General features: G+C 47.4%; 1 protein-coding gene across 2 annotated transcripts in view; it reads right to left on the reverse strand.

Moving 5' to 3' along the window:
- Window positions 1-24,529, reverse strand: part of Tctn2 (tectonic family member 2) — a 31,369-nt gene that overhangs the window by 5,641 nt on the left and 1,199 nt on the right. Inside the window, exons 4-13 of one of the 2 annotated variants that reach the window (XM_075978721.1) lie at window positions 21,214-21,409; window positions 17,754-17,854; window positions 14,388-14,584; window positions 13,374-13,497; window positions 12,121-12,262; window positions 9,957-10,022; window positions 7,500-7,634; window positions 5,383-5,460; window positions 2,482-2,559; window positions 1,248-1,359 (exon numbers count right to left, since the gene is read on the reverse strand). In XM_075978721.1, the coding sequence (XP_075834836.1) occupies window positions 1,248-1,359; window positions 2,482-2,559; window positions 5,383-5,460; window positions 7,500-7,634; window positions 9,957-10,022; window positions 12,121-12,262; window positions 13,374-13,497; window positions 14,388-14,584; window positions 17,754-17,854; window positions 21,214-21,409 (1,229 nt within the window). Of the gene's footprint in view, window positions 1-1,247; window positions 1,366-2,481; window positions 2,560-5,382; window positions 5,461-7,499; window positions 7,635-9,956; window positions 10,023-12,120; window positions 12,263-13,373; window positions 13,498-14,387; window positions 14,585-17,753; window positions 17,855-21,213; window positions 21,410-24,529 lie in introns of both variants that reach the window. The other variant, XM_075978715.1, reaches the window with a different exon arrangement.

Consider the following 24,529-nt stretch of genomic DNA (forward strand, 5'->3'; position numbering starts at 1 on the left):
GGATGAACAAGGTGTGGTATGTACAGACACACAAAGACAGTCAGTCTACAGGTCACCATAGGAATGGAGGGAGTTCCAGTACATGCTGTGACATGGAAGAACAGCAGGGTGGGTCTGATTCCATTTGAACACCCAACAGACAAAGCACAGAGGCAGAAAGCAGGGTGCGTGGTACCTGAGGCTTTGGGGAGAAGATGGGGGGGGGTAACTATTTATACAGACAGATTTCCATTTTTGGTGATGAAAATATTTTAGAACAAGATAGACCCTTTCATATGATCATGAAAGGCCTGTAGATATTCAACTTTTTTGCTTGACTTTAGTCTTTTAAACATTTGTGTACATGTGCATGCATGTGCCGTGACATATTTGGGGGTCAGACAACTTAAGGGAGTCAGTTTTCTTCCACCACAGGTCCTGGTCTTGAATTCAGGTCCCTTAGCAGCAAATGCCTTTACCTGCTGAACCATTGCGACAGACAGACCCTCTTTGTTTGATTCTATGTTGAGACCGGGTGTTATATGCAGCCCAAGATACCCCTAACAACAACCCTGCCTCAGCCTCTTGAGAGCAACGATGGCTGAGCAACTGTGCGTGGCTCAATCGGTGCTTCACGAAGGTTAATAACATCATAGGAATTTTACCACCATGAAAAAAGTCAGGATTAGCAATATGGCTCAGGGGTAAAAGCAAGTGCCACCAACCCTGATGACCTGTGTTCCACACCTAGAATCTGTGCTGGAGAAAGGTGCTCCCCAACCTACGCACACACACAAGACATACACATGCATGCACCTGTGCTCATACCCATCTCACACACGCAATAATTTCATGGACAATGTTAAATACACACATGTGCACAAACATTTTCCAAACACTAATCATGCAGTTCACTAAACTACAGATGGCTCTGGCCCTTCATCCAGTTTTCAGAGAAGGTTCCCACACCAGAAGCCTTGTTTAAGCATGAATGGTTCTCATCCCCAGGTCTGCTTGCCTGTGTTGATGTGCAAGTTCTCTCTGCGTGTGTGTGTGTGTGTGTGTGTGTGTACGCGCGCGTGCACGCTTCTGTCTTTAACATTCACATGATAAATTAATTTTAAGGAAACCACTCAAAATGCAGGAAAATTAATGAATGAAACTCGCTGAGCCAGTCCTGGGGAGGTGGAGACAGTAGGATCAAGAGTTCAAGGCCATCCTTGGTTATGAGACCCCACTTCACATAAACCAACCAATATGAGACTCACCGGAGCTGCGTACAGTTCTCATTAATCCCAACCTCCAAAAGGCAGCCGGCAAGTACATTCTCTCCAAATAAAATGGGTCTGAGAGCGGCTGATGTGCACAAGCCCCTTCCAGCTGCAACAGAAAGATGAGTTCTCACTGTTCTGCTAATAGACAAAGATTTACTTCCAGGTGTTTCCTGAAAGCCCTCTCAGCGGTACTCAGGAGGTGGAGGCAGGAGCATGGCGGTTCAAGGCCAGCCTGAACAACATAAAACGACCCTTTTCAATCAAACAAACAAAAAGTGTTAATTTTCATCTTTTCTGAGACAGGGTCTCACACAGCCCAGTCTGGCCTTGGGCTGATGATGAAGCTGAGGATGACCTTGACCTCCTGGTCCTCCTGCCTCCACATCTTAAAGTGCTGGGATAGCAGGAATGTCCAGCACAGCTGGCTAAACAATACAAAACCAGTAATGGAAAGTAAAACAAAATGTTTCCGTTTCTGCAAACTGGGTCATTTCGTTACTCTGATCTGGTCGTTTTCAACCTGTGGGTCATAAGCCCTTTGGGGATCTCATATCAGATGCTTACTTTACGATTCATAACAGAAGCAAAATTACAGCTCTAAAATAGCAAAGAAAATAATTTTGTAGGGGCTGGAGAGATGGCTCAGTGGTTAAGAGCATTGCCTGCTCTTCTAAAGGTTCTGAGTTCAATTCCCAGCAACCACATGATTCTTTTTCTAGAGATGTAAAACATAAATAAAGAGCCTTTATGGACTGTGAAAAAAAAAAGAAAGAAAAGAATTTTGTGCTTGGAGGTCACCATGACATAAGGAACTGTATTAAAGGGTCACAGTATTAGGAAGGTTGAGAACTGCTATTCTAATCCTTCTGATCCTTTCAAAGCCAAACAAAGACACTATTCTCTGTGAGAATTCCTGGACCAAGTTCAGTGACTCCTTGGTAGTGGGACATCGCTGCTTCTGACAGGTGTGGGCATATCCTACCGCAGCACTGGGTGCCCACCATTCCGAGGAGCAGCATGCTGGCCACAGAGAGCCCGGTCACGCCTGAACCGCTCTTCAAATACCCAGCACATAGGTACAACACTCTAGACAACCTTGGGGGTGGGGGCAGGAAGCCACAGAGACACAAAAAGTAGCGCCCCCCCCCCCGACGCCACAGGCCAAAAGAGCAGCAGATTTTCTAGCTCCTGTTTGCCAGGGGCAAATCGCCATGGCAAAGCACATCACCTGGCTGCCAGAGGTGCAACGCAGTGACATTCATCCCATCGGTATGCAGGGCGCGGACCGGCTTGCCAAGCTGGTAACCTAGAACAGCAAACAAGGCAGAGAGAGCTGGCATCTTCTCTTACATCAGACAGCAGGACAGACAGGGAAGCCTTGGAGGTGGAGGCAGAGCTTTGTAAACGCCACCCCTGTGCCCACACAGCAGCAGGTGACCCCAACACTTGAAAGGCTGAGGCAAGAGGATGGTGATTTCTACTTCCTGTTTCGATTTTTTTGACTTATTCATTTTTAGTCAGGCCTGACAGCACCCATGTGCAACCCCGTTCTCAAGCTATGGAGGGAGGAAGCTCTGAAATTGAAGGCTGTGCCACATTCCTAGCCAACATGTGCAGCACCAGCATTCCTCAGGAGAACCCCACAGCAATGGCCAACTCAGTGCGTGTTCCCACTTCCCTCTCCATCCCCGCGTGATTTAGTGCCCGTCCCACAAATCTGGGTCCAGTCACGGTCACAGCCCACGGCTACTCTGACCTTACTTCCCACCACTCCTGAACACCAGCCTCCCTGATGTCCTGATGTACTTTACTTATCCCAGCATATCTAAAATATTACCAGCTCCACATAGGTTACCACGTCACAGGTGCACACCAGGCACCAAGGAGGCCGAAAGGGCAGGAGATGAGCAGGTGCACAGCAAGCCGGTGTGGGCCTTGCCCTGACTACATGTGAATGAACTGGGATTGAAGGGCATGAGCCCACGGCTTCGGTGTGCTAACTCACAGGAGTGTGGGTGACCTTAAGACAGTGACAGCGCTGAGAACCCCACCAGCATGGGTGGTGATGTCCTGCCGCATGGATGGAGCACCCCTCAGTTAGCCTTCCACCCCCTATGCGCCAGTATCTCCTGCTGCATGGATGGGGCACCCCTCAGCCTTTCACCCCCCATGCACCAGTATCTCCTGCTGCATGGATGGGGCACCCCTCAGCCTTCCACCCACTATGCGCCAGTATCTCCTGCTGCATGGATGGGGCACCCCTCAGCCTTCCACCCCCTATGCGCCAGTATCTCCTGCTGCATGGATGCAGCACCCCTCAGCCTTCCACCCCCTATGCACCAATATCTCCTGCTGCATGGATGCAGCACCCCTCAGCCTTTCACCCCCTATGCACCAATATCTCCTGCTGCATGGATGCAGCACCCCTCAGCCTTTCACCCCCTATGCACCAATATCTCCTGCTGCATGGATGCAGCACCCCTCAGCCTTTCACCCCCTATGCACCAATATCTCCTGCTGCATGGATGGGGCACCCCTCAGCCTTCCACCCCCTATGCGCCAGTATCTCCTGCTGCATGGATGCAGCACCCCTCAGCCTTCCACCCCCTATGCACCAATATCTCCTGCTGCATGGATGCAGCACCCCTCAGCCTTTCACCCCCTATGCACCAATATCTCCTGCTGCATGGATGCAGCACCCCTCAGCCTTTCACCCCCTATGCACCAATATCTCCTGCTGCATGGATGCAGCACCCCTCAGCCTTTCACCCCCTATGCACCAATATCTCCTGCTGCATGGATGGGGGACCCCTCAGCCTTTCACCCCCTATGCACCAATATCTCCTGCTGCATGGATGGGGGACCCCTCAGCCTTTCACCCCCTATGCACCAGTATCTCCCAAGCAGCTGGGAGGGAAGCAGGCCTGACCTCACTGGGATTTCTGTAGATACGGTCACAACCACTCTAAGGTGGCAATGGCTGCCATACTCAGAGGACCGAGGCCCAACAAGTATCAGCTTTCTTTCAAAAGGACAAAGGTGGGCTGGAGAGATGGTTCAGAGGTCAAGAGCACTGGCTGCTTTACCAAGGGTCCTGAGTTCAATCCCAGCAACCACATGGTGGCTCACAACCATCTGTAATGAGATCTGGTGCCCTCTTCTGGCCTGCAGGCAGAACACTGTATACACAATAAACATCTTTTAAAAGGCACCAGGTGGTGGTATAGTGCCTATAATCCTAGCTACTTGGAAGGTTGAGGGAGGACATTAGATCCAGAGTTCAAGGCCAGTCTTGGCTACACACAAATACAAAAAAAAAGCCCTCCTGGGATCTAGGGAGATGGCACTTGTTGCTCTTCCAGAAGACCCCAGGTTAGGTCCCAACACACGTGCTGGGCAACTCACAACTGACTGAAACTCCAGACCCAGGGAGTCTGGCCTACATGGGTGCCTGCACACGAGAGGCACGTGTGAGTGAACTCACATGCAAGTGAACACAAACACAAACAAAAGTAAAAATAATTTTTAAAAAAGAGACTGGAGAGGTGGCTCAGTGGTTAAGAGCACTGACTACTCTTCCAGAGGACCCAGGTTCAATTCCCAGCACCCACATGGCAGCTCACAACTGTCTGTAACTCCAGTTCCAGGGGATCCAACAGACATACATGCAGGCAAAACACCAATGCACATGAAATAAAAATAAATCATTAAACACACACAGACACAGACACACACACACACACACACACACATACACTAGCCAGTGGTGGTGGTGCATGCCTTTAATCCCAGCACTGGGAGACAGAGGCAGGCTAATCTCTGAGTTTACAGAGAGAATTCCAGGACAGCCAGGGCTACATTGAGAAGTCCTATAGAAAACAAAACAAAACAAAACAAAAAACAGGAACTAAAGAACCCCACAAAATACAAAAATAAAACACCTAAAGAGAATAAAATTTGCATTTAAAGTAACATTGTATATTACAATATTGAGTTGCCGTCAGAGAAAGTGGACTGTCACAGGATAAAACGGCCATGGAGACGAACACAACTCGGTAGCTCCTGAGAACCACGTCACAGCCCAGGAGAGCCCTAGGGCATGTGCAGACCAGCACATCAGTCGTCCTACCTGGGTTTCCAGAAGATTCCTTCTTATCACCACTGTCATGGCTTAAAAACTTCACTGTGAATCTTTGGGCCATTGTTCCTAGAGATGAAAGAAACTGGAGACATAATGTGTACCATTTCACTGGGAAAAGAAAGCAATGCCCATGCGCCAGGCATGGCGACACACGCCGTAATTCCAGCATTCAGGAGGCTGAGGCAGGAGGATGGCTTTGAGGTGGAGGCCAGTCCAGGCTATCATCTTAAAAAGCAAAACAAAACAAAAACTAAGACCAAAACAGAAACAAATCAAGTATGTTATTACACACATTTGGTCTCAGCACTCAGGAGGCTAAAGCCAACCTGGTCTATACAGAAGATTCCTGCCAGCCTCTGCCTCCCGAGTGCTGGGATTAAAGGCATACGCTAGCCAAGCTCATATCATTTTTTCTCTTCTTTTAAAATTACGTTTTGGGCTGGAGAGATGGCTCAGAGGTTAAGAGCACTGACTGTTCTTCCAGAGAATCCCGAGTTCAATTCCCAGCAACCAGATGGTGGCTCATAACCATCTATAATGAGATATAGTGCCCTCTTCTGACATGCAGGTGTACATGCAGGCAGATACTGCATACATAATAAATATATAGACAAATAAATAAATAAAACTTTTTAAAATTATGTTTTATTGTGGGGGCAGGGCAGCCAAGCCACACATAATAGGGCCCAGGCGATGTGGGGCCCAGGGCAGCCTGGCCATACATGGCACCCAGGCCGCACAGCTGCCATAGCAGGCAGCAACCAGGTTCCAGGAAAAGCCATAAGCCAGCACCACCCAGGACATTTTCAAAGGAAACTTCTAACATTCCAACCATTGTAGATAGGGTCACCTGCCAGCACACACCCACCATTTTTCACCAGGACACCCCTAGACAAATGTCAGCCAGTCAGGGGTCCTGAACCTTACAAATCCCTCATCCCCACCTTTTCTATTGCTACTATAAAACCCCAACTCCAGCTGAGCTTGGGGCTCTCCGATCACTCCAATACATTGAACACACAGAGAGTCCAAGTTTGCAAACTTGTGTAAGAATAAAGGCTCTTTGCTTTTACATACAGGTTTGGTCTAGTTGGCTTGGGGTGCGGGGGGGGGGGGAGACCTCCGTGATCTGGGTGTAATGGTGTGCATGTATGTGTGTGGGTGTGTGGGTGCACAAGCATTGGCACACATGTGGGGGTCTGAGGACAACTACAGGAGTCAGTTCTGGGGACACAAGCTAGGGCTGTCAGGCTTGTCACAAGCACCCTCCCAGCAAAGCCATCTTGCCAGCCCAGGGATACTATTTATTTTATTTTTTTTTTATTTAAATCTTTTCGGAGGGGTATTGGGACAGGGTTGCTCTGTGTAACAGTACTACTGTTCTAGAACAAACTTTATAGACCAAGTTGGCCATGAATTCACAAAGATCTGCCTGCCTCTGCTTTCCAAGTGCTGAGATTAAAGGCGTGTGCCACCCCTGCTCAGGAAAACTTTATTTTTAATTATATGTACATGTGTGTAGACGTGCAAGCCACTGCAGATGTCTGTGGAGTATCTGGGGTACACTGATCTGTGAGCTGCCATGTGGGTGCTGGGAACTGAACCCCAGGTCCTCTGGAAAAGCAGCCAGTGCTGAGCCATCTCCCTAGCCTAGGTACCATTTACTTTAAAAATCACTTTTTTTGTTCCTTTGAGACAGGGCTTCACTGTATGTATTTTGAACTCACTGTCTCACTGTCTCAGCCTCCTGAGCTCTAGCATCACATGTGTGAGCCACCACACCCAGAGCAAAATTAAGTCTGACGTCCTGACGCCTGGCAGGCGGTGGTGGCACACTCTTTTAATCCCAGCACTCAGGAGGCAGAGGCAGGGCGGCTCTCTGTTTGTTCAAGGCCAGTCTGGTCTACAGAGCTAATTCCAGGACACTCAGGGCTACACAGAAAAACCCTGTCTTGGGGTAAAAAAAAAAAAATACTGACTCCTTGATTCAGTGATAAACACACATGATAAACAAGTCTGGTTCCACTGGAAGAGTCACAGTTACAGAAACCATCGGAAAATAAAACACTCCCACTCAAGGCTCTCCAGCCTCTCACCAGCGTTACCTTTCTGGTGGGCACTGATCTCCGCCCTGATGACTGTGATGTCTAGTCCGCTGATGGAATTATTTTGCCATCTGAAAACGTAATGCTCTTCAACGCTCACATTTCTGGAGGCAGGTCCACTGTTCACAAGTGTGTCTGCAAGGAAAAACCCTCTCTGAGGTGAAGTGTTCCTGGGGCTCTCTCTGCCTGAGTGGGTACCCCCACAGCAGCCATCTCTCCAGCTCCCTAAGGAAGCCGTCCACTGTTTCCTCCAAGGAGCTTCCTGTAGTCCCAAATCAATTAGCCACATCCTCTATTCCACCTGGGCTCCCTGAATGATTCTGTTCGTTTCCTGTGATTCCTGTGTCCCCAGTACTGAGCTCTGCACTTGGGGACACTCAGGCATCCGGGAGCAGAGAGCTGAGGCCTAGCAGCTATTAAGCTATTAGAAAGAATGAATTTCAAACACACAGCCAGGAACAAGGTCATAACCCACTGGAAAGGAACACAGGCCACACCTTCACTCAAAACAAAGGGCTGCTGAATCAGGCACACCACACAGCTGCTCTGGCTGCAAAGTTTAACTACCAGGAAAAGCAAGAAAGGGGGCTGGAGAGAAGGCTCGGATCCCCAGAACCCACAGAAAGCCAGCTGAGAGCCCAGCTTCAGTTCTGGTGCTAGCCCAGCACTGGCATCAAAGAACAAGATACCTCTTTCAAATAAGGGGGAGACACAGCTGAACTTGTCCTGATTTACACACACACACACACACACACACACACGAAGATTAGAAAATAAAGCAGACAAGAATGACCCTGCTGTGTCCGCAAGTATTAACAACCTAAGAGTGACTTATGCAAAGGCCTCAGAACCTGAGCTCTGGCGAGGGCTCGGATACACATCTCCTCAAGGCCTGTGAGGTGGCAGCTGAGGTCTCAGAGTCCACAGAAGCCACACAAGCAGAACATGCAACAAAACTCTGCTGGAGTGTCCCCCAACTCTGCTGAGCCTCCATCAATTCTTTCCTAAAGATGTATGTATTATTTTTATTTCACGTGCATGAGGGTCTTGCTTGCATGTACATATAAGTGTACGCACCATGGAGTGTGACTGGTGCCCAGGAGGGCAGCAGAGGGCATCAAATCACCTGCAACTGAAGTTACAGATGTGGGCCATCATGTGGGTGCTGGGAACTGAACCTGGTCCTCTGCAAGAGCAGCCAATGCTCTTAAGCACTGAGTCATCTTTCCAACCCCCATTTTTAAATTTTTAATTACTTTGTGTGTTTACATATGTGTAAACATTCCTGTGTGACCTCTACATGATGTATGTAGAGGTCAGAGGTCAGTGCTGTGTATCTTCCTCAATCATTTCCATCCTTTCTTTCTTCACATTTTTATTTATTAGTGTGTGTTCCTGCATGTGCACACACACCCTTGCATGTCCCACACACACACACACACACATGCAGGGGCTTGTCACAGTGCCCGAGTGGAGGTCAAAGGACAAGTTTCAGGAGTTGGTTGGTGCCTTTCACCACACAGGTCCCAGGACCTGAACTCAGGTCCTCAAGCGTGGCTGCAAACACCTTTACCCACTGAACCATCTCTCTGGCCCGTCATCTGATTTTGTGTTTTGTTTGTTTTGAGACACAGTCTCTAATATATATATATATTTGCTGTCCTGTAACTTGCTATGTTGACAGGCTGGCTTTGAATGCATAGTGATCTACAAGCCTCAGTCTGCCAAATGCTGGGTTTAAAGGTGTGCTCTCACAGAGGACCAGAGTTTGCTTTCTAGCACTCACATCAATCAGCCATAAGTGAGGCTCCAGGAGATCTGATACCCTCTTCTGGCCTTAGCACACACCACACAGACACATAGATAAAAATCAATCTTTAAAAATTTGTTAAAATGCTGGGGAGCGGGGCTGGAGAGATGGCTCAGAGGTTAAGAACATTGACTGCTCTTCCAAAGGACCTGAGTTCAATTCCCAGCAACCACATGGTGGCTCACAGCCATCTGTAATGGGATCTGGTGCCCTCTGCTGGCCTGCAGGCATACACACAGACAGAATATTGTATACATAATAAATAAACAAATGTTTTTAAAAAATGCTGAGCAGCGGTGGCACCTAACTCTAATCCCAGCACTCAGGAGGCAGAGGCAGGCAGATCCCTGAATTCAAGGAGAATCTGGTCTACAGAGTGAGTTCCTGGACAGCAAAGGCACAGAGAAACCCTGTCTTGAAAAAAACAAAAACAACAACCCAGATATAGTGTCGCACACCTTTAATCCCAGCACCCAGAAGGCAGAGGCAGGTGGATCTCTGTGAGTTCCAGGCCAGCCTGGTCTATATAGGGAGTTCCAGGGCATCCAGTGCCACAGAGTGAGACCCTGTCTCAAAAAGAAAAGAAAATAGAAAAGGAACAGCACCTGTGTTTTGTAGAAGTGGCATGAACGTGTAACACTATGTACCTGGACTGGAGATCCATTTGTCCAGGTCAGCGGCTTGCTCATAGCTTGCTCTTGGTGTGACCAGACCTAAAGAGACACAGAATCAATGGTGTTTTAACTTGGCAAGTGGCTGCACCTTAATCTACTGCTATTTCAGCCAGAAATTGCAACTCTGCCACTGCCACTAAGGTAGCTTTAACTAAACTTCTATCTCTCTATTTATAAATAAGACTAGAGATTCAAAGGCTGGGGTGAAAACCTGCTAGCTCAGTAGCAACTGGCTAACCTTCTCTCCTTGCTGGCATCTCTCCAAAACAGCACATCCTTTTACTCTTTTTTTTTTCTTTTTTTTTTTTGCAAAAAAAAGTCTGCACCACTCCAAATCCTTCCTACTCCTGGTGTGTGTCTCTCTATCTCTTCTGGATGCCCTCTGATTCTTTCTGATCACTTTCTGTCAACTAGTTGCTAACTGAGCCTCCTGACCCAAGGTTAATTTTATTTAATTACCGCTAATGCAAACTTGGGGTTCACAGTGTGATTGAATTTCCCCTAACAAATTAACTTTCACAGAGACGTGTGGTCCCTCATGGTGCCACTCACGTACTCACAGGGGTTTATCGAGCTAACAAGGAGCCAGGCTCTGTGACACACTTGCCTGAAATCCCAGCATACACAGGACGAAGGCTCAGAAGCTCAAGGTCACCCTAGGCTATACTATCTCAAGAAGGAAAAGGAAGAGGAGACTGGCTGGAAGCAAAGGCAGGTGGATCTCTGTGAGCTCGAGGCCAGCCTGGTCTACAGAGTGAGTTCCAGGACCTCCAGGGCTACACAGAGAAACGCTGTCTCAAGTCCCCCCTCCAAAAAAAAAAAAAAAGAAGAAGAAGAAGAAGAAGAAGAAGAAGAAGAAGAAGAAGAAGAAGAAGAAGAAGAAGAAGAAGAAGAAGAAGAAGAAAAAAAAAAAAAGAAAAAGGATACTGAGGTCCTCCCCTCCCGCCTTACATCATCAGAGGCTGGGGTCCCTCTGTCCCAGCTGCTCACTATACCCACGAAGAGTCAGCACCAGCACTTGTGGTGCAGCCACTTTGGGAGAGTCTGAGGTCCCTCAAACTGTCCCACTTCATATCCCACAAAACTGTGTCTCCAGATGCTCGCTCCAGCACTGGTCATAAAACAAAAAGGTGGCAACAAGCCAAGATATCTGTCGGTCACGAAATGCGGCTGAGCCACACAGCAGAATCCTCCTTGGCCCTAAAACAAAGTAAATAAGTCATGTGGCACAGACATATGCTTTCAAAAGATGATGCTAACGTAAAGGTGTGCAGTGGTGGTGCCCACCTTCAATCCCAGCACGCTAGAGGCAGAAGTTGGCACACACTAAGTTCAAGGTCAGCCTGTTCTACAGACTGAGTTCCAGGACAGCCAGGGATACACAGAGAAACTCTGTCTTGAAAAACAAAAAAAGATGATGCTAAGTGAAAGAAGTCAGATGTGAAGGCCACAGAGCAAAGTGCAGCAGCAGAGGAAGTGGGGCGGGGGTGTGTGTGTGGGTGTATGAGATCCTGAGTCAGTGTGTACTTTGACATGAGCTTCGACTCTGAGACCAATTGGCCCCTAGGAAATTAGCAAAGCCATTACTCATATGGGCCAGCTCCAAAGAAGAATGAGCAGGCGCGTTTAGGAACTGTTCATCTGTGTGTGCAGAGACTAGCAACTGTAACTTCCTCTTGGATGCTGAGAGCCCGTGAGCCCGCCTGTAGAGACCCACAGACTAGCCCGCCTCCCCATGGCTGCAGTCACAGTGTGTCTCCATCCTTTGTTCAGGGGGAGCCAGCAGCAAAGCAATGGCCCCGCTGATGCGCCGATGTGAAGAGCAGGGACAGACAAGAGCTCAGTAGCTCACTGCACAGAAAACGCCAGCTCCCTCTGCTGGTACTGAAAGGCCTGGGGCTCCTCAGGTGTGTAGGGTGCACAGGATGGCGATCTGACTTAAGTCACAATAGAGACCTGAGGAGGGGAAGGGACTCAGTGCCCAGAGCAGAGAGGAAAACACCAACCACATGTACAGGGTGCTGTCCAGTCAGACGGAACTTTTCTCGTGGAAAAAACCATCCTCAACCAACAGAGGAGCCATCATGGATGCAGAGCAAGAGGCTTACACACTGTTTTAACCGCAAAGGCAGCCTACCTCCCACCGTGCGAATCTTCACATTCTCAGGGACGGTGCCATCTCGTTCTCGGTGCACTTCCAGATTGATGGTACATTTAATATCAATATTCCTCAGGAAAGCCACTGGAGCATCCTGCAGACACTGTCCAGCCAGGGAGACCTAGGGGCAAGGAACCAATATGGTACACCGACTTCTTCTTCCTGTCTTAAAAACATTCTTTCTGTCAAGCGTGGTGCTTAATTAAGTCTGCAATCCCAGGACTTGGGGGGTCCAGGCAGGATTGCACTAAATTCAGAACCAGGCTACGCTACAATGAGACCCTATTTCGATGCCACTCTACCCCACGTTGCTCTCTGCTGCCCACTGCTATTGCTGGATGATATCAACAGTTAGTACTCAAGTGACCGCGACTTTAGGGAGCCAAGATCTGGAAGCCACTACTCATAGAAGTGTTCTCTAATACACTCGGGGAAGGTCCCTGGCCCTTCCACTAAAAAGTCACGATTATATTCAACCCCAGTTCTTCTCATCACAGCCTGAATTTTTTTTTTTTTTTTTTTTGGTTTTTTCGAGACAGGGTTTCTCTGTGGCTTTGGAGCCTGTCCTGGAACTAGCTCTGTAGACCAGGCTGGTCTCGAACTCACAGAGATCCGCCTGCCTCTGCCTCCCGAGTGCTGGGATTAAAGGCGTGTCCCACCATCGCCTGGCCTCACAGCCTGAATTTTGAGGGAGACGGGAAGGCCAGGCATAACCATAAACTCTACTGCTAAACATCCCCTCCTGACCCCCAACAGCTTCAATAACATAAAAGGTTTACAGAAATAATAAACTGTCATGAATCCTATGTTTTCCTCCCACGGGCATGGTCTCCTAATGATGACAGAGTTAGAAAAAAACCAAGATTTCACGTCAGACTCTCTAACCTGAAAGGATGTTTTGACATTCCAAATGTTATACAGTCACATACTTCTAGCTTCTTAGAAATTGCTGCGGCTGGGGATGTAGCCTGGTGGTGGAGCCCTTGACTGGCACACGCAAGGCCCTTAGTACCAGCCCCAGCAACACAAAACCACGAAACAATGAAAGGGGATGAGGTGGAAACTGACCACCGCCTCCGAGGCGTCTCCACAGAGACTCTTCCTGTGATCAGTGAAGAGGGGTTAAGAAAGTCGGTTCAGTCTAGAGACTATTAGTAGTTGATGCACAGGAGAAGACCAGCTGCTTAGGACGGACACTACTTGACTCCAAATGTGGAAATGGAAGGCGTTACCTGAGGGACGGTAAAATACCCCATTGTGGTCATGATGGGATCTCCTTGTTTGTAGCCAGCATCAGCAAAGTCCCTTAGGTCAAGGTGAAGATGGGCTTCAAAGGCGGGGTCACGTCTGGGGGAACTGCAAGTCCGCAAGAGAGATTATCCACAGGCCTGCAGGGGTTTGCTTAGCCTATGTATAGGCTGAGGTTCCACCCCAACACCATAAAAATATGATTGATAATAGTTCAACAATGATCTGCTAAGAAACAAATCACCCTGTAATGCTTCCTCTCTGCTTTGCTATGTGTCTCATATAGCCCAGGCTGGCCTCAAACTCTCTATATAGCCAAGAATGACTTTGAACTCCTGATCCTCCTGTCTCTGCCTCCTGATTGCTGTGGTTTCAGGAATACAACACCAACCCCAGCTCTTCGTTTTTTTTTTTTATTTACAAAGATCATAGTCATAAATTCTTTGGGGGGGGTGGCAGTGACAACAGCAGGATGTGCCTGTAATCCCAGCACTCGCAAGGCGGAGGCAGGAGGATCTCAGGACTACACTGAGAAACCCTGTCTCCAAATAACAACAGCAACAACCACAACAACAATTTCAACATGATATTGAAGTATAAAACACAGAAAGTTTGCCGGGTGGTGGTGGCGCACGCCTTTAATCCCAGCACTCGGAAGGCAGAGGCAGGAGGATCTCTGTGAGTTCGAGACCAGCCTGGTCTACAAGAGCTAGTTCCAGGACAGGCCCCAAAGCTACAGAGAAACCCTGTCTCGAAAAACCAAAAAAAAAAAAAAAAAAAAACACACAGAAAGTTCAAGGCCCTTTGGGCCCTTGGCACCCTTCCTCCATGCTGGAAAGTCACTGCCAACTGCTGGCTGCATCTGCTGGGTTCTCAGTTCTTTCTAACACTTTGGGAGAAATGGCCTCACTGACTTTTTTTAAGGTACTGAGAAGAAATGTGACCCAAGCGAAGTGGAGGAAACCTGGTGGTGCTAGAAACAGGCAGCGGCTACTCACATGGCACCATGATAGAAGTAACCGAGGAAAGGCGAGGTGGAGGGGGGTGACTGCACACACAGGAAAGGAAACCAGTCCGGGGTCTCGTGAGTGGTGCCCACAGCACAGCGCTGGTCGGAGGGAGGGTTGACGTCCCCTCCAAACACACCGGAGAAGCAGGACTGCTGGAACAGCTCCTTTACTTCTGGCTGGCAGTCCTTGGAAACAGAGGAAAGGGCAGTGAGGGCGCATGCGCTCCCACTGTGACACTAGGCACAGCTTGCAGCAAGCATGACGTCATGCTCTCTGATGCTACCAGCCTGCAACCCCGTAGCTGAGAAAGCAATACGTCTCCATCTCCTCCCAAAGTGCTGACGGTGCAAGAAGATCTCCTTGGGGATGTGGAGGAGGCGCGGTCAGTAAAAATGCTTGCCACACAAGCACAAGGACCTGAGTTCAACTTCAAGGACCTCCATAGAAGGATGCACGATCCTAAGGCATAACATCCAAGGTTGTCCTCGGGCTTCTACAAATGTGTGCATTCATGAGCAACAACAACAACACACACACACACAGTTCCTTAGTCAACTCCCTAGTGAAGTCCCAGGTAGAAACTTCCAGCCTTCAAAGGAATAAGCCTCAAGCCAGGTGGTAGTGGCACACGTCTTTAATACCGGAATTTGAGAGGCAGAGGCAGGTAGAACTCTGTGAGCTGGAGACTAGCTTGGGCTACAGAGCAAGGTCCAGGACAGCCACGGCTATTACAGAGAAACCCTTTCTCAAAAAACCACACTCACACCAAAAAAGAATAAGAGCCAGGTGTATAATCTTAGCTACTCAGGAATTTGAGGAAGGAGGATCAAAAGCTCAAGACCAGCCTCGGCAACTTAGCAAGACTCTGTCTCAAATTTTAAAAAGGAACAGAGAAGAGCTGGGTGCATTACCCAGTGGGATCCTCGGACGTGTGAGGCCTACATTCAATCCCAGGACCTCAAACTCAAAATTAACATTGTGCATAAAATATAAGTTGGGGCCATCTGAAGACATCATTGACACAAATATGTTTGGTGTGTGTCTACTTATCATCTGAGACAAGGGCTCTCTGGCTGGAACTCACTGGGTAGACCAAGCTGGCCTCACAGTCACAGAGATCCCCCTGCCTCTGCCTCCCGTGTGCTGGGGTTAAGTATGAGCACCATGTTCTGTCCACTATTGCCTTTTGGTTTCTTAGTTATTTAGAGGCAGGGTCTCACTGAGAAGCTCTGACTAGGACTAACTATGCAGACTGGGAATTTTTTTAAAAAATAATGCTTATTTTTTGTGTGTGGGTGTTTTGCCTACATGCATGCCTGTGCATACATGGGCACCACCACATTTGGCCCTGCTCTTCTGTCATGAGAGAGCCTCACTATGCAGACCAGGCCAGCTTCACGTTCATGACGATTCTCAGGTTTAACCTCCCCGGAGCGAGGCTCACCGGAGTGTGGTACCACACTTGCTAGTAGAGTGGTAAATCCTAACAGTAGCAGCTAATAGAATATACAATACAACCAGCTCCCAGGGCAGGGAGTGAAGGAGGTCACATCACTGTTAGTGACAGGCTGGGTACAGCCTGACAGTGCCATGTGTCACCTGCCACCTGATTATGGAAATACACCGATGGCGGTGGACCATAGTGACACACAGTGCATGTCACTCTAACACAAAGACACCGCGGACAGGTTTTTCTGACAGCCATTTCTTTTGTTTGAGGGTCTCGTGTACCCCAGGCCACCCTATAATCTGAAGTTGCTGCTGCTGAACTGTAGCCCCTGACCCTCCTGCCTCCACCTCCCCAGCGCTATGGTGATGTGTTCCCTGGTGTGTGTTTACCTCTCAAAAGATCAAAATTAGATATCACATATCCGGGGGAGGGTGACATTACATATCGCTGGGGGCGGGGTAAAGGGTTGTTTTACTTGGCATGGTATCAAACATCTGTCATTTTAGTACTTGGAAGGTGAAAGCAGAAGAGAATCAGGAGTTAAGGTTATCCGCAGCTACATGAGACCCTATCGCAAAACAACTAAGTGCCGGGCGGTGGTGGCGCATGCCTTTAATCCCAGCACTCAGGAGACAGGGGCAGGGGGATAACTGTGAGTTCGAGGCCAGCCTGGACTACAGAGCTAGTTACAGACTAACCAACATTATACAGTGAGAATCAAAGCAAATGAACAAAAACACCAAAACACTGCATTTTCCCAGGGGGAGAAGCAAACAAACAAACAAAAAAAAACCACATGCATTCTTATTTGTGCAAAATTGGGACACCATGGGTACTAACAAACATTCTTCTCATTTCTCTCAAATTTAACATTTTATGATATGTATTAGAAACCAGGCAGGTATGGAGCTGGACAGTGGTGGTGCACACCTTTAATTCCAGCACTCAGAGGAGGCAGGTGAAAGAAAAAGAGATAGATAGATAGATAGATAGATAGATAGATAGATAGATAGATAGATAGATAGATAGATAGAAAGAACAGGTGTCAAGGTTTGTGCCTACAAACTTGGCACTCAGGGAAGCTGAGGAAGGTGGACTGTCTTAAGAATCTGAGGCTACACAGTGAGACACTGTCTCACACACACACACACACACACACACACACACACACAGAGGAGGGTGTGTGTGTTTGCCATGTGACTCAGCATGCAAAGCTGTTTACTGCCAAAGGTGACAACTTAGGCTTGATTCTGGAACCTCAAGTTGTTCCCTGACCTTCACATGTGCACTGTAGGATAAGCCTCTATAATGCCCACAAACACACCACACCACACCATATGCTGAAAACAAATGTAGTAAAATCATATAGCTTTCCAAATGTGACTTTGTCCAAAGACATATTCTTTTCTCTTTCCTCCACAAAGTGCACAAACAATACTAGAAGAGAAAATACTCAGTTCAAACAGTTTTCTGGTTGGAGATAGAGGCAGGAGGATCAAGAGTTCAAGGCTACTCCCTCTGCCAGCTTGGGCTGCACAGGACCCTATCTGAAAAAACAAGCAAACAAACACACCAACAACAACAAAAACAAAAAACAGGGTTAGAGAGATGGCTCAGGGGTTGAGAGCACTGTTTGCTCTTCCAGAGGAACCATGTTCAATTCCCAGCAGCCACATGGCAGCTCACAAGCTGTAACCCCAGTTCCAGGGGGCCTGACACCCTCACACAGATATAAACACAGGCAAAACACCAATGCACATAAAAATAAATAAATCTTTAGAAATAAAAAAAAAACAATGATTTGTAAAATGAAATATAATCTCTGTTGTCACCTATCCAAAGCTGCTAGGGGCGACTGTTGTCCCAAATGCCCTCAGATAGCCGGGCAAACAGAAAGAACTCACTCGGTCACAGCAGCAGCGAATGTCACAGGCCTTGGCTGTCAAGTCACAAGGGCAGCGACCCAGAGGCTGATAGACTTGGTTAGGAATGACGGTCATGTTATCTGAAAAGCACATACGGCAGAAAAGGTTCAGCTATGAAGAAAAGCATGGACAGTTCTTGAGATTCACAAAAAGGCTGAATCACAATGTGTAAGGGTGTACGTACATGCGTGTGCGTGTACATGCATGTGTATGTGTGTCTGCACATGTGCATGTGTGTGGAAGCAGAGACTCATGTCAGGTGTTTTCTCTTCACCGTAGGTGGTGGTTTTGGTTGGGTCTCACTATATAGGCCAGGCTGCCCATGAACTCACGGAGATTCACCTGCCTCTGCCTCCAAAGAACTAGGATTACAGGTATGCCCCATCATGCCAGGCATTCTACCTTATGTTTCTTTTTATTATTATTATTATTTGTTTTTTTGTTTTTTTTGTTTTTCGAGACAGGGTTTCTCTGTGGCTTTGGAGCCTGTCCTGGAACTAGCTCTGTAGACCAGGCTGGTCTCGAACTCACAGAGATCCGCCTGCCTCTGCCTCCCGAGTGCTGGGATTAAAGGTGTGCGCCACCATCGCCCGGCCTTTATTATTATTATTTTAAAGATTTATTTATTAATTAGTATGCAGTGTTCTGTCTGCATGTACGCCTGCAGGCCAGAAGAGGGCACCAGACCTCATTACAGATGGTTGTGAGCCACCATGTGGTTACTGGGAATTGAACTCAGGACCTCTGGAAGAGCAGTCAGTGCTCTTAGCTGCTGAGCCATCTCTCCAGCCCCCACCTTATGTTTCTAAAGCAGGGTCTCTCACTGAACCTGGAACTCTCTGAACTGGCTAGGCTGGGTGGACATGAAAACCTAGTATGGAAAATACTTCAAAGATTTATTTTGGCTGGGTGGTGGTACACATCTTTAATCCCAGCACTCAGGAGGCAGAGTCAGGTGGATCGCTGTGAGTTCAGGGCCAGCCTGCTCTACACAGGGTATTCCAGGACAGTCAGGGCTACACAAAGAAACCCTGTCTCAAAAAAAAAATTTTTTTTGAATTATGGTGGGGAGGGTGTACGTGAGTACGGGTTCCAGGGAGACTGTGGGAAACTCTGAAGCTGTAGTCCCACATCTGTGATGGGGGACTAGGACCTGCATCCGGGTCCTCTGGAAGTGCAGCATGCTCTTGGTCACTGAGCATCTGTAGCCCACGGAGGAAAAACTGTCAAGCAAGCCTCTGAATCGAATCGTGGCTACCACGAGGGCCTCCTGCAAGTACTTCCTCTTCATGGGTTTTCTCCAGATTTTCTTCTTTTCTTTTTTTTTAAAGATTTATTTATTTATTTATTTATTATGTATACAACATTCCTTCCATGTATGCCTGCAGGCCAAAAGAGGGCACCATATCTCATTATAGATGGTTGTGAGCCACCATGTAGTTGCTGGGAATTGAACTCAGGACCCCTGGAAGAGCAGTCAGTTCTCTTAAATGCTGAGCCATCTCTCCAGCCCCCTTCTCCAGATTTTCTGAGGACACACTGAATATCTTCTTGGTTTGTTCTGAATTTTAAGCATTAAAAAACAAACAACAACAACAATAAAAACCGCTAAAACTAAGACCACTGCTTTCTTCAGAAAGATTTCTTTTTCTTCCTTTAATAAGTGTTTGAGCTGAGTGTGTGGCTCATGCCTGTCATCCCAAGGCAGAAGGGTCATGATTCAGGCTAGCCTCAGGTACACAGTGAACTCCAGGTCATCCTGGGCTATGTGAGTCTCTGCCTCAAAATACCAGTTGAAATTAGGGCATGGTAGTGCCCACCCATGATCGTAGCCCTCAGTCGAGGCAGGATGGTTTGAAGTAGAGGCTAACCTTGGCTCCCAGGTAAGATCAAGGCCAGCCATAGCTACTCAGGCAAGAGATGCTGGAGTCTGCTGCAGGCAAGAGAACCATGGGGGTAGCACTTGTTATAGCAGGCCATCCCCCACGCCTTTTATTTAAGAAACATGGTATTATCTAGCTCAGATTGTCTTCAAACTTACTGTGTAACCAAGAATGACCTTGGATTTTCTGATTCTCCAGCGTCCACCTCCCAGTGCTGGGATTACAGACAAGCATGACCTTGCTCAGTTTCTGCAGTACTGGGAATTGAACCCATGCTTTGTATGGTAGGCAGGCACCCTCCCACATGAGCTGCACCCACAGTCTCTCTCTCTCTCTGAGTTTTAAAAAGAAGTTTATTATAGATTCATAGGTGTGAGCTTAAGAGGGAGAGAGAGAGACAAGTCATTTGAGCGAGTACAGAGGCTGGCCACGTGGTGGCCCAGCAGCTCCATAGAGATTGTGTGCTCAGGCTCGGCCGGCCGTCTGAACGGCAGGAGAGGAGGAGTGCTGCACCTTCCGAGTCACACTGAGAAAGCTGGCCCGCCTCCATCAGTGTTGGTTCAATTATAGTTTCTTAAGCAGAGACATGGGGATCGATGCAGGGAAACAAATTTTACCTTCTCCCCAAAAGGACTTAAAGTGGCTTACAAAAGGTACGTCAGGAGAGCCAGATAAGTGTGTGTGTGTGTGTGAGAGAGAGAGAGAGAGAGAGAAGGTCTCATTATGTAGCTCTGACTGTTATGAAACTCACTCTGTAGACCAGGCTGGCCTTGAACTCACAGAAATCCACCTGCCTCGGCCTCCCCAGTGCTGGGATTAAAGGTGTGTGCCACCAGTTGCTTGGCTAGATCTTAACTAAATAAAATGATACAAAGTAAAAAACCTCAAAAGCAAACAAACAAAAAAGTACATTTAAGAAGCCAGGGGAGGGGGGCTGGAGAGATGGCTCAGTGGTTAAGAGCATTGCCTGCTCTTCCAAAGGTCATGAGTTCAATTCCCAGCAACCACATGGTGGCTCACAACCATCTGTAAAGAGGTCTGGCGCCCTCTTCTGGCCTTCAGGCATACAGACAGAATATTGTATACATAATAAATAAATAAATATTAAAAAAAAAAAAGAGAAGCCAGGGGAGACTCAAAAGTTGAGTCTCCATGAGTGGAGAAATGGCTCAGTGGTTAGGAGAACCCACTGTTCTTGCAGAGGACCGAGGTTCTGCATGGAATTCCAGGTACTTGAGATCTGATGCCCTCTTCAGGTCTCTTCAGGGTACTGCACATACATGGCACACATATATTCACCCAAACACACATACACATACATACATACATACATACATACATACATACATACATACATACAAATTTAAAAACAAAACTTAACTCAAGAGGCAGGGGCAGGCAGATTTCTGTGATTCAAGGACAACTTGTTCTACATAGTGAGTTCTAGACCAACTCGAGCTACATAATGAGATCCTGTCTCAAAACAAACAAACAAAAACAACCACAAAATAACAACATAGAGCCACGTCTAGTATCTGTCCACAGACATCACTTGCCTGATGCATTGTGGGTCACAGACGCATTGGGATAAATCTCCACCTGAATGAGCAGATGTGCTAAACAGGATGCATTGTGGGATGCCGAAACCAGCAGTGTCTGCACGAGGCACGGAAGCTCCGAGAAGGAGGCAGTCTCGTTTAAGGAGCACCAGTCCAGGCCCTTCTTCCACCGGACCGTCACTTCCAGTGCGTTCTGGAAGGAAAACATGGCTGTGCCTTTAAAGTGTCTCACAGTGAGCATCTCTAGTGATGAGAACATGAAACAGAAAACATTGTAAACTCACACATGAGCCTTGCATCGTTTTACCAAGATGGCTCAACTGACAGAAGGAGAACTGGCGATACAAAGACAGCAGCCTTCTCTTCACTTCCGGTGGAACCCAGGCTCCGGACCCCCTCATGATTACCTTCGTTATTCAGTGTGTGTATACATACACGCACGTGACTGTTGCTGGGACTGAACTGAGAGCTTCACACAGGCTAGACAAGCACTCTACCAGCTGAACCACATTCCCTGACTAATTCCTGATTTTTTAAAATTGTTCCTTTTTACTTATGTGTGTGTTATGTATAAATGTATAAATGCTCTGTGTGTGTGTGTGTGTAGGTATCAAGAGAGGCCCAAAAAGAATGCCGGATGCTTAGGGCTGGAGAGATGGCTCAGAGGGTAAGAGCACTCGCTGCTCTTCTAGAGGACCCAGGTTCAATTCCCAGCACCCACATGGCAGCTCACAACTGTCTGTAATTCCAGTTCCAAGGGATCTGACACCCTCCCAAAACAGCAATGTAAATAAAATAAAAATAAATTATTATTTTAAAAAAAGAATGCGGGATGTCCCGGAGCTAGAGTTGCAGGTGTTTGTTGGCCACCTTGTGTGGGCACTAAGAACTGGCCTCTGGCTCTTTCTCTTGGAAGAACTCTGAACCGCCGAGCCATCTACACAACTCCATATCCAAATTTTCTTTTTCTTTTTTGAGTCAGGATCTCACTGTGTACTTCTGCTGGTGTTGAACTTGCCATGTAAACCAAGCTGACCTCAAACTCACAGAGATCTACCTGACTCTGTTTCCCAAGTGCTGGGACTAAAGCTGTGCCCCACCATTCCATCCCCGTTTCCTAATCTTACTCATACACATACATATACATATGTGGTAGCTTGAATGTAATTGGTCTTCATAGGCTCATAGGGAGTGGCACTGTTAGGAGGTGTAGCCTTGTTGGAGAAAGTGTGCCGCTGTGGAGTTAGGCTTTGAGGTCTCATATCCTGAAGCCATGCCCCGTGTCTCAATTCACTTCCTGTTCCCTTTGGATCAAGATGTAGAATTCTCAGCTCCTTCTCCAGCACCATTTCTGCCTGCTTATGACCATGACCCACCATGATGATAATGGACAAAACCTCTGAACTGTAAGCCACCCAATTAAATGTTTCCTTTATAAAAGTTGCTGTGGTCATGGTGTCTCTTCATAGCAATAGAAACCCTAAGACTGTGTGTGTGTGTGTGTGTGTGTGTGTATGTATATATACACATATATATGTGTGTGTGTTAATATAAAACTCAATATATATATATTTTATATTATGTGCACGGGTGTTCTGCCAGTGTGGATGTCTGTGAACCAGCCCTGGGTCCTCTGCAAGAACATGAGAAACCACTGAAGCATCTCTCTGGCTCCCCTCCCCCTTATCCTTATCTTAAACATAAAAGCAAACAACTTCTAGACACTTAGAGAAAGGTCAGGGGGCTGGAGAGATGGCTCAGAGGTTAAGAGCACTGATTGCTCCTCCAGAGCTCCAGAGGTCCTGAGTTCAATTCCCAGCAACCACATGGTGGCTCACAGCCATCTATAATGAAATCTGGTTCCTTCTTCTGGCCTGCTGGCATACATGGAAGAAATGTTGTATACATAATAAATAAATAAAATCAAAAAAAAAGAGAAAGGTCAACACAGGTCCAGTATTCGAAGCCAGTTCGCCGAGAAGACTTTTGAGGCAGAAGATGGGAACAGCTCCGCTTCTCTCAGGGTGGCCCTGAACTGCTAAGTGTCCATCCCTAACGCAGTCTTTCTCACTTGTGTGTCTCTCACATCCACACTAAGTCCACTAAGCACTTGGTAAACATTTATTCAGTAGGAGATGCCTCATCTCATAAGTCTAAAAAAAAATTAGTGCCTAGACAGGTGGTGGTGGGACACACCTTTAATCCCAGCCCTTCAGAAACAGGCAGGTGAATCTCTGTGAGTTCAAAGCCAGCCTGGTCTACAGAGCTAGTTTCAAGACAGGCTCCAAAACTACACAGAGAACCCCTGTCTCAAATAAATAAATAAATGATAAATAAATAAGTTTCATGCTTTTTACTTTGTTTTGATCTGTTTTGTTGTTGTTGTTTTGGTTTTTCGAGACAGGGTTTGTCTGTATCTTTGGTGTCTGTCTGGAAACTCGCTCTCTAGACGGGGCTGGCCTCAAACTCACAGAGATCTCTGCCTCCCAAGAGCTGGGATTAAAGGCGTGCACCATCACTGCCTAGCTTGTTTTTCTCTTTTAGATAAGGTCTCACTATGTAAAGCAGGCTGTCCTATATGTCTGAATGCTCTACCTGTAACACATCCAAACACACCATTAACGCTAAGGCAGGAACTTCATGCTAGATAGGGGATCTACATTGATAGCCCACAATTCCAGATAATTCCAGATAATACTGAATATGGAACTGTTGCAGAATATTTAACTATGCAAATATGTGCTGTATTTATTTATGTTGAGGAATATTTGTTTAACCACATACAGATGTGTTGCTGTTTTACCTTGCCGGCCTAAGGCACCCGACTGATCTAATAAAAAGTTGAACAGCCAATAGCAAGAGAGGAGGCATAGACAGGACTTCTGGGCAGGGCGAGTAATCAGAAGAAATTCAGGCTGGGGTGGGGAGAAAGAGAGGCCAGGCAGACACAGAGGAAGCAGGAAAGTAGGACATAGTAGGACATACAGAATGAAAGAAAGGTAAAAAGCCCTGAGGCAGAATGTAGATGACTATGAACAGGTTAGATTAAGTTAGAAGAGCCGGTGGGAGAAGTGTAAGCGGAGGTTGAGCATTCATATCATTAATCAGTCTCCATGCCTTTATCTGGGAGTTGGTTGGTGGCCCAAAGAAAATTCCACTTTCATGGAGCGTGGAATGTCAGATCACAAGAACATCTGGGAGCTGACAGGACCTGAGTTTGATCCCCAGCTACACACACACACACACACCTGCACACACGCACGCATGCACACCTGCACAAAGCCTACACAAGAGGCCTCTACAGATGCAACAG

Source organism: Microtus pennsylvanicus, chromosome 1 (genome assembly GCF_037038515.1).
Source record: "Microtus pennsylvanicus isolate mMicPen1 chromosome 1, mMicPen1.hap1, whole genome shotgun sequence".
Lineage (NCBI taxonomy): Eukaryota > Metazoa > Chordata > Mammalia > Rodentia > Cricetidae > Microtus > Microtus pennsylvanicus.